The sequence below is a fragment of the Pituophis catenifer genome, unplaced genomic scaffold (genome assembly GCF_029215685.1).
Source record: "Pituophis catenifer annectens isolate HBS135680 unplaced genomic scaffold, rPitCat1.0.hap2 SCAF_4, whole genome shotgun sequence".
NCBI classification, from domain to species: domain Eukaryota; kingdom Metazoa; phylum Chordata; class Lepidosauria; order Squamata; family Colubridae; genus Pituophis; species Pituophis catenifer.
Window position 1 is genome coordinate 66745847 of NW_027256884.1, and position 16439 is coordinate 66762285.

Below are 16439 nucleotides of genomic sequence, written 5' to 3' on the forward strand. Positions count from 1 at the left end.
TTGATTTATACAAAGGGAAGTTATAGGGTTGTTGCAACGGCTTGAGGTGTCGTCACATACAAAATTGGCCTTCTCTAAAAGGAGGGGAGCCCCAACTAAATTTTGTGTAGACTCCTGGGGAAATTGTTCAGGATAAGAGGATTTAGCACCAGCTAACAAGGCTTGCCATTCCGGTGCCTCTTCTCTAGGTGTAGAGCAGGGGGTTATTAGGACATGCTCCATTTGGCTTTGAGATGATGACACTGAAGTGGGTCCTCTCTCAATTTCTTGATGTGGTGCTGAAGGTATCATAGGATAATCACATAAGGTTGCTAGCATCTCCTTCTCTACTGGGGCCTCTACTGGCCCCTGTGTATCTTGGCTTCTGTTTTCCGTGATCTCATATTCATGCAAACCCTTGCCCCCTGTGGGAGAAGTAAGAGGCTCAATTATAGGGGAAATCAGATCAATAAGCAGTTCAGCCATGTCGATTATGACCAATAAGGCTTTCTTTAAATTTTCTAACTTGAATAGTATGTTATCTTGTTCTTTCCTTGGGAGAGTGCCAAAAGCATTAATGAGACCAGTTTCTGTGCTGTTATGTACATCTTCACCGGACAAGTCTGGCTTACTCCCACTTTCTTCCTCTCTCTTTCTCAAGGTTGAGAATGCGGAAGAGACAGCAACCTTGGGAGCTCACATGTTAACAATTAAGGGTTTAACCCTTTCCTCACAGAAATATCTTTCAGATATTTCCCACAGATTGGAAATATCTGAAAGGAGGCCAGATGTGCCTTTATCTTAAATAGCATCAGCGGTATAGTGGGCTGCTTGAAAGACAGAAATATCCACTTCCAATTTGGGGCCTCAGGAAGCCATTCCGCAGCACAGAGATCAATCTGCCCCCAGTGACAGTGAAGAAGCTGGCTTAGGGAATTTACTATAGCATTCTTGGTATTCCAGCGACAATAATTAAATCTGTTCATATGGATTCCAAGCACAACCCGATGTGTTTGTAGTGAGTGATGTGATTGATGTAATTGTAGGTGAGATGCTTTACTGTCTTCCCATGAAACTTCTCTATTAATACCTCCTCCTTATCTGGAGAAGGACTGTTTTTCTGAGTGGGCTGCCACTTTTTAGCAGGCTCTTTAACTGTTTCCTTGGGTCTGTGCTCTTTTTCCACTTCCTTATCCTGAGAATGGAATTTACCCAAGTCTGCTATAAGGACTTTAGTGGGGGTGCCTGTAGCCTGATGTTGTGCTTGCGGAAAAACAGCTATATCTTTTTTCAGATAATCTATCCACCCACCCAGCCAGCACTGTTTCTGGGTTAAATTGCATTCTCCTGCGCTTTAAGAAATAATGTTATATATGCTTTCTTCAACTATCTGCATGCCAGGAAGAAACTTTAGGAAAAGTGGATGCTATAGATGTAATATGTAGACATCCAGTAACTTGGATTACTGTTTTTGATTATATCTGCCTCTGCCCTCTGCCACACACTCACACTCTCACACACATACATACTAGTGAGAAAAAAGAAAAAGAGCTAAAAATGAGATAATTCTCTAACTATATGTATATGGGACATATGCCTAAATACAAGATTATCATAACAGAATAATAAAATTGCAGAGTTGGAAGGGATCTTGGGGGTCTTCCTGCTCAGGTAGGAAACTCTGAACAGAGGGACACCTTTTCTCCAGGAGCATGATCTGACCTTTAGCAATATGGAAAAACTCTGGAATGGACCATAAGTACTGCAATCACATGCTGATCTTGTCTTCTAATGATGCAACTATGAATTTTGCAACTCAGCTAACTATTAACCTTTATCTGTAGTATTTGTGTCAAGTTACATACCTTGCTTGTAGATCTAACAAATACTAAAGATAATATAGTCTCATGATTGTTTATCTTTGCTGCTTCACTGAAAATCAGAGTATTCACTATTTCATCTGGCTCTGATGAAAACATTTTCTTCTGCAACTAAAAATTATCATTTAATAAATATGTTTAATTACAAATTCCTATTTAATACAGCAAATATACATAAAATCAAGCATTCGGTACAATGTATTCGGTAAGTGTTTAAATATCTCAGAGGTGAATCTTACAGGCTGTTCTTTAATATCTGCTATAAAATTTATGAGATCGATGGTCTATATCTTTATTTTTAGTGTTAATTTATATTCCAAACCATAAAACTAAAACAAATCAATTTTATTTAAAAATAGGTATGTTGATGAAATTACAAACTTTGTCCTCTGTTTCTAGAGTATGTGATAATTGTATGTACCGGAAATAATTTGCATATGTATTTCAAATCAGTGATATATTCTATTATTTACAAATGGTTTGACACTTTTCCTCTCTGATATATCTGAGAAATTATATAAAGTTCTTTTTTTTTGAGTTTTATTGGGTTTTAACAATTAAACAATTCTTATTTTGCTCTTTTGCATGACTATGCAAAATATAATTTTGTAAAATTATATAGAGTATAGAAGAATATTATTGTGATGATATGTAAATGGTCACAGTCATATAAAGTTCTTTTATAAGTGTGGGGAAGGAAGACAAATCTTAGAAAAATTAATAAGAGCAACTTATTTGTTTATTTGGCATGAATAATTTTTAATTGTCTCAATATAATGTGAAAGGAAACATGGTGGCAGTAAATGTAATGTTAACTAAATCTTGGAATAATGCTAATGTGACCAAAAGAATTGAATTATATTGTCAAAAATTGTGTTGCAGTTATTCATTGGTTTTCAATCTCTCTTGATCTCTTGTGAATATAAAAGAAGAAAATAAAGAGATACTATAGCACCAACTTGAGTGCTCTCTAAATATATGGACTTCATATCCTATATTTCTTTGATCAAGAAGATTGTTGCATAAGATTCTGAGAGCTGAACTGTCATGTTGATAAACGCTGCAATACTGTTTTGTCTTCATTAACAGTCTTGCCAGTTGGTCAATTTGCATTGTTTCATGTAAATCTTAACTATTTATTTACCTACATAGTAAAAGTAAAAATAAAAAGGGGCTATAGACTCTTATGAGGACATCTGCTTTTAAAAGAGAGCTCATAGTAAGTATTTTATGGCTAACACTTGTCTGATGTGCAGACTGTGAGTTCTAGTCCTGCCTTGAGCACAAAGCCAGCTGGGTGACCTTGGGCCAGTTATTTTCTTTCAGTCCTAGGAAGGAGGCAATGGCAAATAACTTTTGGGGGGAAAAACTTGCCATGAAAACTGCAGGGATTTGTCCAGGCAGTCTCCAAGAATCAGACACAATTGAACAGAAGAAAAAAAAAAAACCACCTTTATTCTACATACCAACATGGCTAGTGGGATATTAAAAGATGGGTCAAATTGCTGAAAGTTATGAATATTACCAGTAGCTATCAACCTTAACTCTCTTTTGCAGAGTCATACCATTACACAAATAGTCCTCAACTTGCAACAATTCATTTAGCAATTGAACAGTTACATCAGCACTGAAAAAAATTACAACTGGTCCTCACACTTACAAGTCTTGCAGCATTGCAACCTATAGTCATGTGATCAAAATTCTGGCACATGGCAACTGACATGTATTAATAACCTCTGGATATTTTTTTATCTATTTATTCATATCCTTTTATTTTGAAGTGAAGTTTCAAAGGAAATCTATTTTTAGTTCTATTTGTAATCTAACAATGCAATTTGATGTCGTCTTGTTTTGACTGAAAAATTCTACATTCCTCTTCAACCATTTGTCTACTTCTTCCTATTCTGTTCTGCCATTCCCCTTGACCATGAAGTCACAATCCAGAAAAGCTTTCCTTTATCCAATGACTTTCAGATAGTTTGAGCTACAGTTCTCATAATTCTATTGAATTTTGAGATAGAATGGGGCTGCTAAATATGTGCTGATGGCATCCTGGTGTGCCGATAGCACTCTTGTCCCTCAGAGAACACATTACATCATCTGATATAACATTGTCATCAATCCTTTGCCATGGTCAGACCTTTCTAGTTTATATGTATGTCACTAACAAACTTAATTTCCACAGACTAATAAACTGTTAAGAATATATGTTCTTCGTGCTTGTTGGATGCCCTGGGTTCTCTGGGAATGCTGGAGGAGTTCCTGAGTGATTTTGTGGGAAGTTCCTCTGTGCATCTTGCCAACCTCTGGAACTCAGAGATGAGGAGGGTGCTAGATGAGATTGGCTCTGAGTGGCCTTTTGTTGACACAGATCTCAGAAGTCTCCTTGGTTTATTGAGATGTTTCAAGAAATTAAGCAGGTAAAAAGAGCACAAGTAGAAGGAAATGAAGAATGAATGTGATGCACATTTACATACTCCTGTTTGGGACTATAGAGAAACGAATAATCAGAGGGAACATAAATGATCACTTAATATTGATTATTTTTGAAAAGCAAGTTCTTAACTATAAATATTGTTGTCTCCCCACTCCCCTCCAATAGTTTTAAACACGGGCAACCTATTGAAACTTCCACTAAGTTAAAAGGCCAGGACCTCTTAACCCTACAAAACTATACACCTGAAGAAATCAAATATTTGCTTTGGGTAGCATCAGATTTGAAAAACAGAATCAAATACAAAAAAGAGGTAATATGAATACTTTTGCTTTCATTTTTTTATGCTTTTTCTTCACATATAGAATCTTGTGTGATTCTGTAACTATAGATATTAATTGTACTTCAGAAATTAGCAAAGTTTTAAAAATACTTTACTTTGTTAAAATGGCATGCTTATCATAATTTATATTTCGTATGTTATGGCTAATATATTTAAGTTAAAGACCTTGGGAATAAGTACCACTTATTGAAATTTTATTTGAAAGTAAAACGTGTAACATTTTGTTTCTGCTTTGCATTATGTTATGTCCTTAAATGAAAAAGGGTAGTCTCAATCCCTTGGTTAGTTTGGAATTACAATTCCCAGCATTCTTCATGCAGGATCTGAAAATCCTTACCTGCTGAAAAGGAATATTTCATTTAAGAAAGAAAGAAATATATCATTTAAGAAAGAGTCCCATCCTTCATCTGAAAGCAATTCAACAGCAAAACACTATAAGCTGATTTTATTCAAAATAATCATTGTACATTTCAGTGTATGATACATACCATCCTTTTCTTTCTTGAATTTCAGTATTTACCTTTATTACAAGGCAAATCTTTAGCCATGATTTTTGAGAAAAGAAGCACACGAACTAGATTATCTACAGAGACAGGTAAATAAACTAAAATATTATGGCTATACATATATTTTCTTGTGTGGCCTGCATAACATTTAACTGCTGAAGTTACAATATACTTAAGAGTCCTAAGGAAAGGCCAATATTGTTTAAAAATATAGATTGTCATTATTTAACTCACAATTAGTTGTTTAGAGTTATGATTTGTTACCATTGCAATAAATAAAACAGAATTTGTAACAGAAGGGATTATTTCAAACCATTTAGAATTTAACCAAAGTGATTACAAAGTACTTACAGTATATTTAATATAACCATCCTGATATTTTAGGGGCATACAAAAGTTATTTAAGTGTCTAAATCTGCACATAATATTGTGACTGTGATACCAATAATAAAATGTATTATACAGATACTGATAGTCTTTAACTTATGACCAAAATTGGGACTAAAATTTCCATTGCTAAGCAATGTTGCCATAAAGTGAGAGATCACATTGCTGCATTACTTAGCATTGACAATCCCAAAACTCCTTGTTGCTGTTGTTGAACAAATTCCATTCATTGTTAGCTGAGACCCCATCTCAAACCAAGTCATTCTGAGATTGGTTATTCCTAGCCCCAAACCTTGGTTGTTCCAAGGTAAGGAACTGGCTTCCCTTCAACACTCCCCACCTATTCCCTCCCATCTCTGTTCTTTTGGCCGCCCTGCAAAGCTCTGGAGCTGCTTAAACATTCTGCAGTTCAGGGGTTTCTTGGAATGCCAGCTTTGGGGCTGCAAGAAGCCCCTGACCTACAGCACAAAGCCAAAACCACCCTTGAAAGCCTCAGTTGCTCCAGCCCTGGCCCAGTAGCACATGTCATCAGAAGCTGCAGCCACCCTGGGAAGCCCCAGCCTAGTTCCAGCCACAACCGCCCTTGCCTCCCTGTGCTCCACCACCATAGCTGATCTTCACCATCTTCTTGCTCCTACTGCTCACAAGGTGTGCTTGCACTGACAATTTGTGGGGCAGCTGTTGGCCACTTGAGACCCTCTTCCCCAGGTCTTACTAAGAAACTGCCATGTGCAACCTGGGGAAGAAAAGCCTCATGCAGCTAGCAGCTACCTCATGAAGGGCCAGGGCAGGAATTCTTAGTAAGCAGTAGGAACAAGAAGACTGGTGAATGTCAACTAGGGCAGGAGGGGCCACAGAGTGCAGGGAGCCAAAAGGCTATAGATGGGGGAAGTTGAAGCACCCCTGCAGCCATTGAATAAATGGTCATAAGTATTGAAGTGGCTGTTGGATTTTTGTAGTTCGATGTTAGTTTTCTTCCAAAACATTCCTGGAATTCAGTTACCCACACTACCAAATGGCACGGAAGTCATAAGCACTGTAACCTAGTGACATCTGGAGAACATCAATTAGGGAACTCTGGCAATATATTTCAGAAGTTGTGGAGAAAAAAATGGTCTTCAACGAAAGAAAAAGAGCATGTTTTTTATTTTACAAAATAGAATTAATAGCTACCAAGAATCACTAAGTCTGTCTGAAACATTGATTTACGTAGAATGTCTTCTTGTTCTCTGCACCCTTATTATTGGAAATATTTTAGGAATTGTAATAAACATGTGGCTATCACATGTTGAGCACTATTACTAATAATAAATTTATCTCTTACTACTTTCACTGCTTTATAGGTCATATGGCAATGGCTGTACCGCCATCTTATGGTGAGAATAAAGCAAATCTTGACACCTTCTTAAAGAACACACACTTCAGTATAGTATTGTCAAGGGAACAGGATGAGGAAATTGAATAGAGTCAGGATCATGACATAAGATTAGGAAAGTCCACATTCTAATCAGAATTGACCGATCCTTAGTGAAATGATTATATTGTTCCACAATTTCCATCTCCCATGTGTATGTAACATGCAAACAAGTATTTTCACTGCAGAAAGTTCATTTGATTGAAGGTGGTGCTATGTGCATTCCAATATGAATTCCAAATCACCCTTTTTTCTTTAAATCTGGATTGCTGCACAATACTAGAGTTTGTGCATAGTTATACAGTACATTTATAGATCACTTCTTTTAAAAAGCAAAGTTTTGTTGCTACTGAAATTCCACATTTTTTGGAGGAGCTCTTCAGTCTTTGGAAGGTGATGGTGCTTGTTACTACATCTTTCAAGCAGAATAGACTCATTGTATAGAAGAATTTCTGTGGTGTAGACACTGCTGGACTATCTAAGTGCATAGCAAATGTTATTGTTTGTTTGTTTGTTTGTTTGATCATTTATTTATTTATTTTAGGATTTGCACTTCTTGGAGGACATCCATGTTTCCTTACATTACAAGATATACATCTGGGTATCAATGAAAACATCTCCAACACAGCACGGTTTGTAGAATATTCAGTGACTCTTTATTTTTATAGTTTTGCATTTTTAGATAAAGTAAATACAAATTCAATGAGTTTTATTCAAAGATTAGATTTTTTTTCACACACACACACACACACAAAAATAGAAGGAAAAAACCTGATGCTTCAAGAGCATTGACTGGCTTGAATCTAATGATATTAAAACTGCACATTTGACTTTATAACTAAGAAATGGCATCCATCCTAAAATATGGGCAAAGTGGAAGATAAGATAGAGGTTGCTGTACTGCCAATATAGTTCACAGGTAGAAGGAAAATTGGGAGAGATAATTATTGCATTGATACTTTGCAAAAGCTTTATATTTTGTTTTCTATAGGGTACTGTCAACCATGACAGATGCAATCCTGGCCAGAGTATATAAACATCATGACCTAATCACATTGGCAGAAGAAGCCATAATCCCAGTGATAAATGGGTTGTCTGATTTTGATCATCCTATCCAGATTTTAGCTGATTATCTTACACTTCAGGTAATAGCTTTCTATTCTTTGATTTAAAGTATAGTTTTAGCAATTTGTGCCCTTCTAAAAAGTTTGGTATATTTGAGTTTAAGAATATATATAAGTCTATCTTACAGAGTTAAGATTTGAACTGAAGTTAAGAAATCAATAGAAGAAAATATTTGTAGCTCAGGGTTGAACTGTGGGGGTTCTTAGTGTTCTCTGAGCTTGGTGGTTTTGTTGCCATTTCATGGCATTTCATTATCAACTAGGTAACATCATCACTGATTCAATTCTTATTTCAGATTCAATCTCCCAGCAAGCTGCTGTTACTACATTACTCCCATGTCTTGTATATGGGCAATAATATTGACATATTTTATAGAGTGGTCATAGAAATATTGATATATTTAGAGACGTGTACTGTATATGATAAATGCTATATGTTTTTAATTATTTTCTTCAGGAGAAGAAGAAAGACCAACTGATATTTTCTTCCAGACATTGATTCCAGTCATAGTAAACATTAGTAGCATAGAACATTGGTTCCTGGCTAGAATAGCAGGACAATGTGAAGTAAGTTTATACTCAGGTTTCTGTAAAACAACCTCAAGGCAGAAAACCTTCATTATCTGATAAGGAAGTCTGCTCTGTAAGGTAACCAAATAGGTAGCACCCTGGAGAGCTCCAGGTATACTGTAATTTCCATCAAGAAAACCCTGCCTGAATTTAAGGAGGGTCATAGTTTTGATGATTAGCAGTGCCTCCTGTTGTCAAATTCTTGATACACCAACCAAGGAAGCAAGAAGCACACAGATTCCAGTAAGGTATCTTTATTATTAATCTGGGATAAATATAGAATCTTGAAAACAGTGATAGAAATTTACCAGCTTCAGTTGTGGTAAGTTAGTGAGCAGGGTCTCTTTAAAGTGATTTTCCCTAGATCTTTCAGCATTCGGATTGAGTTGCCTTTTCTGAAATAAACTATCTTGCTCCCAGTTTTCCCACAAGTTCTTATATCATTGTGTAAAGCTTCTTTACTTAAAAAGACTCAGCCTGGAAACTCTCAGGTGAATGCAGTGAGATTTCCTAGAACAGAGAAGTGCTGCTAATATAGACTGTATGATGCCAGATCATCAAGGTTTGTGTAAACATTTGTGACTGTTGTTATTTCCTCCTGTCCAAATCCCTGAAGTCATATTTCCAAAAGGAGTGAAACAAATAGTTATGAGAGTTGGAGTGTTGGCATCTAGCAGTACTTTTGCCTCCCTTCCCATTCCTATCAACTGGAATCTCTATCCTTCTTTATCATATGTCATATTGGATCATATATATATGAGGAACATTTTAATGGAAACATATTTTTAAATCTACTGGAATTAATTCAAGTTATAAAGGCTTCACATTAATTTGTGAAGAAAAAAATAATAAGAAATGAGAAACCCAAGGGTGATTTAACACTCATATATGAAAGCTTGTATCCCTTCAGCTTATTTTCTTTCAGTACTACTATACTTTATGTGAAATAAGGTTTATATATACACTTCCTTACTTAATTGTTTTATAAAAATATGTGTGTGAATTAAAGATAAGTTTTTAATGATCTAGCAACCACTTGCTGTTTAAAGTGTATAGTCGTTCCTTTGACTGGATGAATCATTCAAATTATCTTTGACTGGATGTCTTTCAGTGCATGAAAAAAAATATGCAAGAACATCCCTTCAGGATACCAAAAATCTCTGTAATGCAGAAGACACTGAAGCCTTTCCCAGGCATCCATGTATTGAGATTGAGTTTTTTCCCATAATAAATATAGTTGAAGAGCTAATGGAACAACTATATAGTAATACCGTGAAGTAGCAAATACTCTTAATTGAAAATGAGAAGCAGTCAGCCTACTTAAAATGCTTTAAAAGTATAACATCATGTAAATTCATAACATAGAATTAATTAAGCCATTTTCATATTTTTTTAAGTTTTAAAAACAAACTTTATTAAGTTTAAAAAGATAAAAATATACAAATTATTTTCAATCATAAAATTACATATGCAATACAAATCACCACAAACAAACTGAATATATGTAATTATATATACATACATATATAAACAGTGACTTATTGCCTACTCTATCTACATGACGGTGCCTATTTATTACTTTTAATTTTTCCTAAATTTTATCTTTACTTTTTTTTCTTTTGATTTATCCACTTGTACCATCTATTCCATACTTTAAAATATTTTGAGTCTTCCTTGTCTTTTAATTCTAAGGTTAATTTATCCATTTCTGCACATGTATAAATTTTTTGAATTACCTCCTGATCCGTTGGCAAACGATCTGTTTTCCACAATTGTGCTAGTGCCAGTCTAGCCGCCGTAATTATATGTAGTGTTAAATATTTTATGTCTTTTCTAATGTTCCCTTTAATTATGCCTAATAAAAAGATTTCTGGTTCTAATTCAGTTTCTTGCTCTATTATTTCTACTATCCATGTTTTTATTTTCCTCCAATATTTTTTGATTTCCGGGCAAAGCCACCAGGCATGGAAGAAAGTCTACCCTGAGCTTGTTTACATTTCCAACAAACCGATTTTACGCTCGGGTACATTTTCGCTAGCCTCGTAGGAGCTAGATACCATCTGTACCATATTTTATAATGATTCTCCTTATATGCTACTGTTTTTGTCATACTGTAATTGTTTTCCCATGCCCTTTCCCATTCTTCTAACTGTATACTGTGCCCAATGTTTCTTGCCCATGCTATCATCTGTCCTTTAACCAGTTCTTCTGCTAAATCAAATTCTAGTAAGTATTTGTAAATTTTTGAAATTAATTTTTCTTCTTTGGTTTCTAATAATTTATCTAATTGGTTTGGTTTTGGTTCTATTCCTCCCTCCTCTTGATCTTTTCTGTATCTTGTTTTTATTTGTAAATAGGGCCACCAGTCTGTTAATATTCCTTGTTCTTTGAGTTCTTCCCGTGTTTTCAATATTCCTTGTGAATCTAATATCTCTCTGTATCTTATCATTTTTTGTTTGCTAATGTGTTGGGGTATGTTATTGCTTCTATTATTGATAACCAGCTGGGAACTTTCATGTAATGTTTGTTTTTGATTTCTTGCCATGTACCAATTAATGATTTCCTAATAATGTGATTATTGAAATGTTTGTATGTTTTATTTCTAGGGCTCCATAAAAAGGCATGCCATCCCTTCATTAAATCGTGGCCTTCTAATTTTAATAATCTTTGATTTTCCAAGGTTACCCATTCTCTAATCCATGTTAAGTTTGTTGCTTTGTAATATTTTTCCCATGCCGGAAATCCAAATCCACCTCTAATTTTATCTTCTTGTAATATACTTAATTTAATTCTTGGTTTTTTCCCCTCCCACACAAATTTTGTAGTTATTTTGTCCAAGTTATTAAAAAATTTCTTATCTAATTTTATTGGGATTGTTTGGAATAAATAAAGGAGTCTTGGCAGTATGTTTGATTTTATTGCTGCGATTCTCCCCAACAATGACAGTTTTAATTTCCCCCATTTTTCCAAATCTTCTTTTATTTTTTGGACCAAAGATCCATAGTTATTTTCTTTTATCGTTGCACTTCTCGCTGTCAGATTTATCCCTAGGTATTTCACCTTTTTGACTATCTGTAATCCTGAATCCTTTGCTAATTTCTCTACTTGTTTTGCTATTATATTTTTCATTATCATTTTAGTCTTTTCTTTATTAATTTTTAAGCCCGCTACATTTTCAAATTCTATCTCTTTTATTAACTTTGGTGTTGTTTCTATTGGATCTTCTATGAAGAAGACAAGGTCGTCCGCGAATGCTTGGACCTTGTATTCTTCTTTTTTTATGTTTAATCCTTTTATTTCTTTATTTGACCTAATTCTAATTAGCAAATTTTCCAGAGTCAAAATAAAAAGTAAAGGCGACAGTGGACAGCCCTGCCACCAGCCCTTTATTTATTCCAAAAAATTTTGTAGGGTCCCCATTTACTAATATGCTTGCCTTTTGATTCGCATATATTGACAATATCATTCTTTCAAATTTCTCTCTGAATTTCATATTTTTAATTTGATGTATCATGAATTGCCAATTAACTTGGTCAAATGCTTTTTGTGCATCCAGAAATATCAGTGCTACGTGTCTCTCTGGATGCATCTCATAGTATTCTAGGACATTAATTACCATTACCATATTGTTTTTTTATTTGTCTTGTTGGCAAGAAACCATTTTGATCCTGATGTATTCTGTTGTTTAGTATTTTTTTCATCCTATTTGCAATTATGTTCATAAAATTTTTTTAGTCAGTATTTAATAAGGAGATCGGTCTATAATTTTTTATTAATGTTGTATCTGCTCCTTCTTTCGGTATCAGGGAGATATATGCTTCCCTCCATGTACTTGGTAGCTTTGCCTCTGTCAATGTCTCATTGTATGTTTCTAATCCCATTAGTGATTCCCCTAAATTTTTATAAAATTCTGTTGGTAGGCCATCAGTCCCCGGCGTTTTATTATTTTTTTGTCTCTTCAATGCTTCTTTTAACTCCCCTATAGTAATTTCTCTATTTAATATGGCTTCCATGACGGCCATGGACCTGACCCAGTTAGTTCATGGCCCTACTCACACAGGGGGAAACACGCTAGACCTGGTTTTTGTCTCTGGTCAGTGGTTGAGTGATCTTGAGATAGGGGATATAGTGATCGAGCCCTTGTCATGGTCAGATCACTCCCTCCTTTGCTTTGACCTTCGAACCGCCGCATCCCGCCGCAGGGAGGCGGAACCACTGAGGTGGTACCGCCCCAGGCGCCTGATGGATCCTGATAGGTTCCAGACGGAGCTTGGGCCATTTCCTGAGGCTCTGGCACACGGCTCGACTGAGGAGCTGGTGGCCGCCTGGGATAGGGCGGCCGCTGGAGCTTTGGATCGGGTCGTGCCTTTGCGGCCTCTGACCCGGCGTCGATCTCGCCTGGCTCCTTGGTTCACCGAGGAGCTGAGGGAGATGAAGCGCCGGAAAAGACGCCTGGAGAGTGGTTGGAGGGCCAGCCATTCTGAATCTGACCGAACACTGGTAAGGTCTCATATTAGGACCTACCTGGTGGCGATAAAAGTGGCGAAGTATAACTATTTTGCCACCCTTATTGCGTCATCAGATAATTGCCCGGCTGCCCTGTTTAGGGTGACCCGCTCCCTGCTCCACCAGGAAGCGCGGGAGGACCCCTTGGAGGGTAGAGCCGAGGATTTTGTACAGTATCTGTATGACAAAATCGCTCAGATTCGGGAACATCTGGACTCTGACTGGGTAGATTCAGCGGGGAGGACAGAGGCAGGTCTTGTGAGTATTATCTGGGAAGAGTTTGATTCTGTGACGCCCGAAGACGTGGACAGGATACTGGGCAGACTGAGCGCAGCCACATGTTTACTGGACCCGTGTCCCTCCTGGTTGGTGCTGGCCTCTCGGGAGGTTACACGAGGCTGGCTCCAGGGGATTATAAATGCTTCCTTGAGTGAGGGTGTCTTCCCTGCCGCCTTGAAAGAGGCGGTGGTGAGGCCTCTCCTCAAGAAACCTTACCTGGACCCGGCAGTGTTGGCAAATTATCGTCCAGTCTCCAACCTTCGCTTCATTGCGAAGGTTGTTGAGAGTGTGGTAGCGCGACAGCTCCCCCAGTACCTGGATGAATCGTCGTATCTAGATCCGTTCCAGTCGGGCTTCAGGCCTGGGTACAGCACGGAAACGGCATTGGTCGCGTTGGTTGATGATCTCTGGAGGGCTCGGGACAGGGGTTGTTCCTCTGTCCTGGTCCTATTAGACCTCTCAGCGGCTTTTGATACCATCGACCATGGTATCATGCTGCACCGGCTAGAGGAGTTAGGGGTGGGGGGCACCGTCCTACGGTGGTTCTCCTCCTTTCTCTCTGACCGGTCGCAGTCTGTGTTGACAGGGGGGCAGAGGTCAACCCCGAGGCCCCTTGTATGTGGGGTGCCACAAGGGTCGGTCCTCTCGCCCCTTCTGTTCAACATTTATGGGAAGCCGCTGGGTGAGATCATCCGTGGTTTCGGGGTGAAGTACCACCAGTACGCTGACGATACTCAGCTGTACATCTCCACCCCGGACCACCCCAATGATGCCCTTGAAGTGATGTCCCGGTGCCTGGAGGCCGTGCGGATCTGGATGGGGAGGAACAGGCTCAGGCTCAACCCATCCAAGACCGAGTGGCTGTGGTTTCCGACATCCCGATATAGTCAGTTGGCGCCATCACTGACTATTGGGGGCGAGTCATTGCCCCCCACGGAGAGGGCTCGCAACTTGGGTGTCCTCCTGGACTCACGGCTGTCTTTAGAAGAGCATATGACGGCCGTGGCCAGGGGGACTTTTTATCAGGTCCGCCTGATTCGCCAGTTGCGTCCCTTTCTGGATCGGGACTCGTTAAATACGGTCACTCATGCTCTTGTTACTTCCCGCTTGGACTACTGCAATGCTCTCTACATGGGGCTCCCCTTGAGGAGCACCCGGAGGCTCCAGCTGGTCCAGAATGCGGCCGCGCGGGTGGTTATGGGAGCGACGTGGCGCTCCCATGTGACCCCCCTCCTGCGCGAGCTGCACTGGCTCCCGGTGGTCTTCCGGGTGCGCTTCAAGGTTTTGGTTACCACCTTTAGAGCGCTCCATGGCATCGGACCGGGGTATCTACGAGACCGCCTTCTGCTACCAATAGCCTCTCACCGACCAGTACGCTCCCATAGAGAGGGGCTCCTCAGGGTGCCGTCGGCCAAACAGTGTCGACTGGCGGCCCCCAGGGGGAGAGCCTTCTCTGTGGGGGCACCTATCATCTGGAACGAGCTCCCCCCAGAGATACGGAAGATCCCGGACCTGCGCACGTTTCGCCGTGCTCTCAAAACTTTTCTATTTCAGCAAGCTGGCCTGGCCTAACTCCCCTCTTTTAAATTCTTAAATTTTAAATTTTTGAATTCGTGATTTTATAAATTGGGTGTTTTAATCTGTGTTTCGGCCGAAATATTTAATAATTTTAAGGGATTTTTAATATTTGTATTGTCTGTATTTTATCTTGGCTGTTCACCACCCTGAGTCCTTCGGGAGTAGGGCGGTATAGAAATTTGATTAATAAATAAATAAATAAATAATAAATAAATAGCTCTTTTTCTTCCTCTGTTAATATTGACATTCCTTCCCCACTTAAATACTGTTCTATTTTCTCCACTGTCACTTTATCTTGCTCATAAAGCTCTTGGTAATATTGAATTATTATCTCCTTTTTCTTCTCTAAACTCTGTTGCATTTTACCCTTTTTGTCCTATAATTGCTGGATTGTTCTTTTTTCCCTTTCTTTCCTCAACCAACCTCAATATTCTTTCCTCAATACGCCAACCACCTCCCTGGCTTATTTGCATGTTCAAAATAATTCTGCTTTATATATTTCAATGCCATTGCGTATTTCCCCTGTTCTAATATGTTCAAATTGTGTTTCGCTGCCATCCAATTAGCTCTAATTTGTTCATCTCCCAGGTTCTCTTGTAATTTTCTTTCCCATTTTTTAATTTCTTCTTGTACTATATTATATTCTTTTTCTCTCTCTTTTTTCTGTTTTGCATTATAGGCTATCGTTAAACCTCTCACATACGCCTTAGTTGTGTCCCATAAATTTTGTAGGGAGGTATGTTGTTTTATATTTTCCTTATAGAACAATTCTAATTCCTTCTCCTTGTACTCCTTATATTCTTTTTCTTTTAGTATCTGTATATTCATTGTCCATCTACTTTTTTTCCTCTGCCATCCCTTCCATATCAACATTATTGGGTTGTGATCGGCCCACTTGTTGGACAGTATTTCTACTGTTTCTATTTCTGGTATCAATGTATTAGTTACCCATGCCATATCTAATCTGGACCAGGATTTATGAGGGTTAGAATAGTATGTATTTTTTTTTACTTCCGGGTTATAAAATCTCCAACTGTCTACCATATTTAATTCTTCTACCAAATCCATAAAAGTTCTGGGCAATACATTTTTCTTATTTTTATTTCTCTTGCCATTTTTATAATCCTTTCTTATATCCATAATGGCATTAAAATCTCCAATCAAATATACATTCTCCATTTTTTTTGTTCTATTATTTTTTCATGCACTTTTTAATAAAATTCTGATTGTCCATTATTTGGAGCATATATAACCACCAATAAGATATTTTTATCGTTGAATTTTAGCTCTATCATCACTGTTCTCCCTACCAAATCTACATATTTTAAATGACTCTTTATTCCTTCTTTAACATATACCACAACCCCTCTTTTTTTCTCTTCAGCTAATGCTGCATATGATTTATCTAACTTCTTATATTGTACATATTTTTCATCTTG

At 37.8% G+C, this 16439-nt stretch overlaps 1 protein-coding gene across 1 annotated transcript in view; it reads left to right on the plus strand.

The window, feature by feature from the left end:
• Nucleotides 1-1993: 1993 nt before the first annotated feature.
• The window catches only part of OTC (ornithine transcarbamylase), a 61938-nt gene continuing 47492 nt past the window's right edge, over nucleotides 1994-16439 (plus strand). The window contains exons 1-5 of the mRNA XM_070943420.1: nucleotides 1994-2064; nucleotides 4462-4606; nucleotides 5150-5231; nucleotides 7488-7575; nucleotides 7935-8088. Of these exons, the coding sequence (XP_070799521.1) occupies nucleotides 1994-2064; nucleotides 4462-4606; nucleotides 5150-5231; nucleotides 7488-7575; nucleotides 7935-8088 (540 nt within the window). The remainder of the gene's footprint in view (nucleotides 2065-4461; nucleotides 4607-5149; nucleotides 5232-7487; nucleotides 7576-7934; nucleotides 8089-16439) is intronic.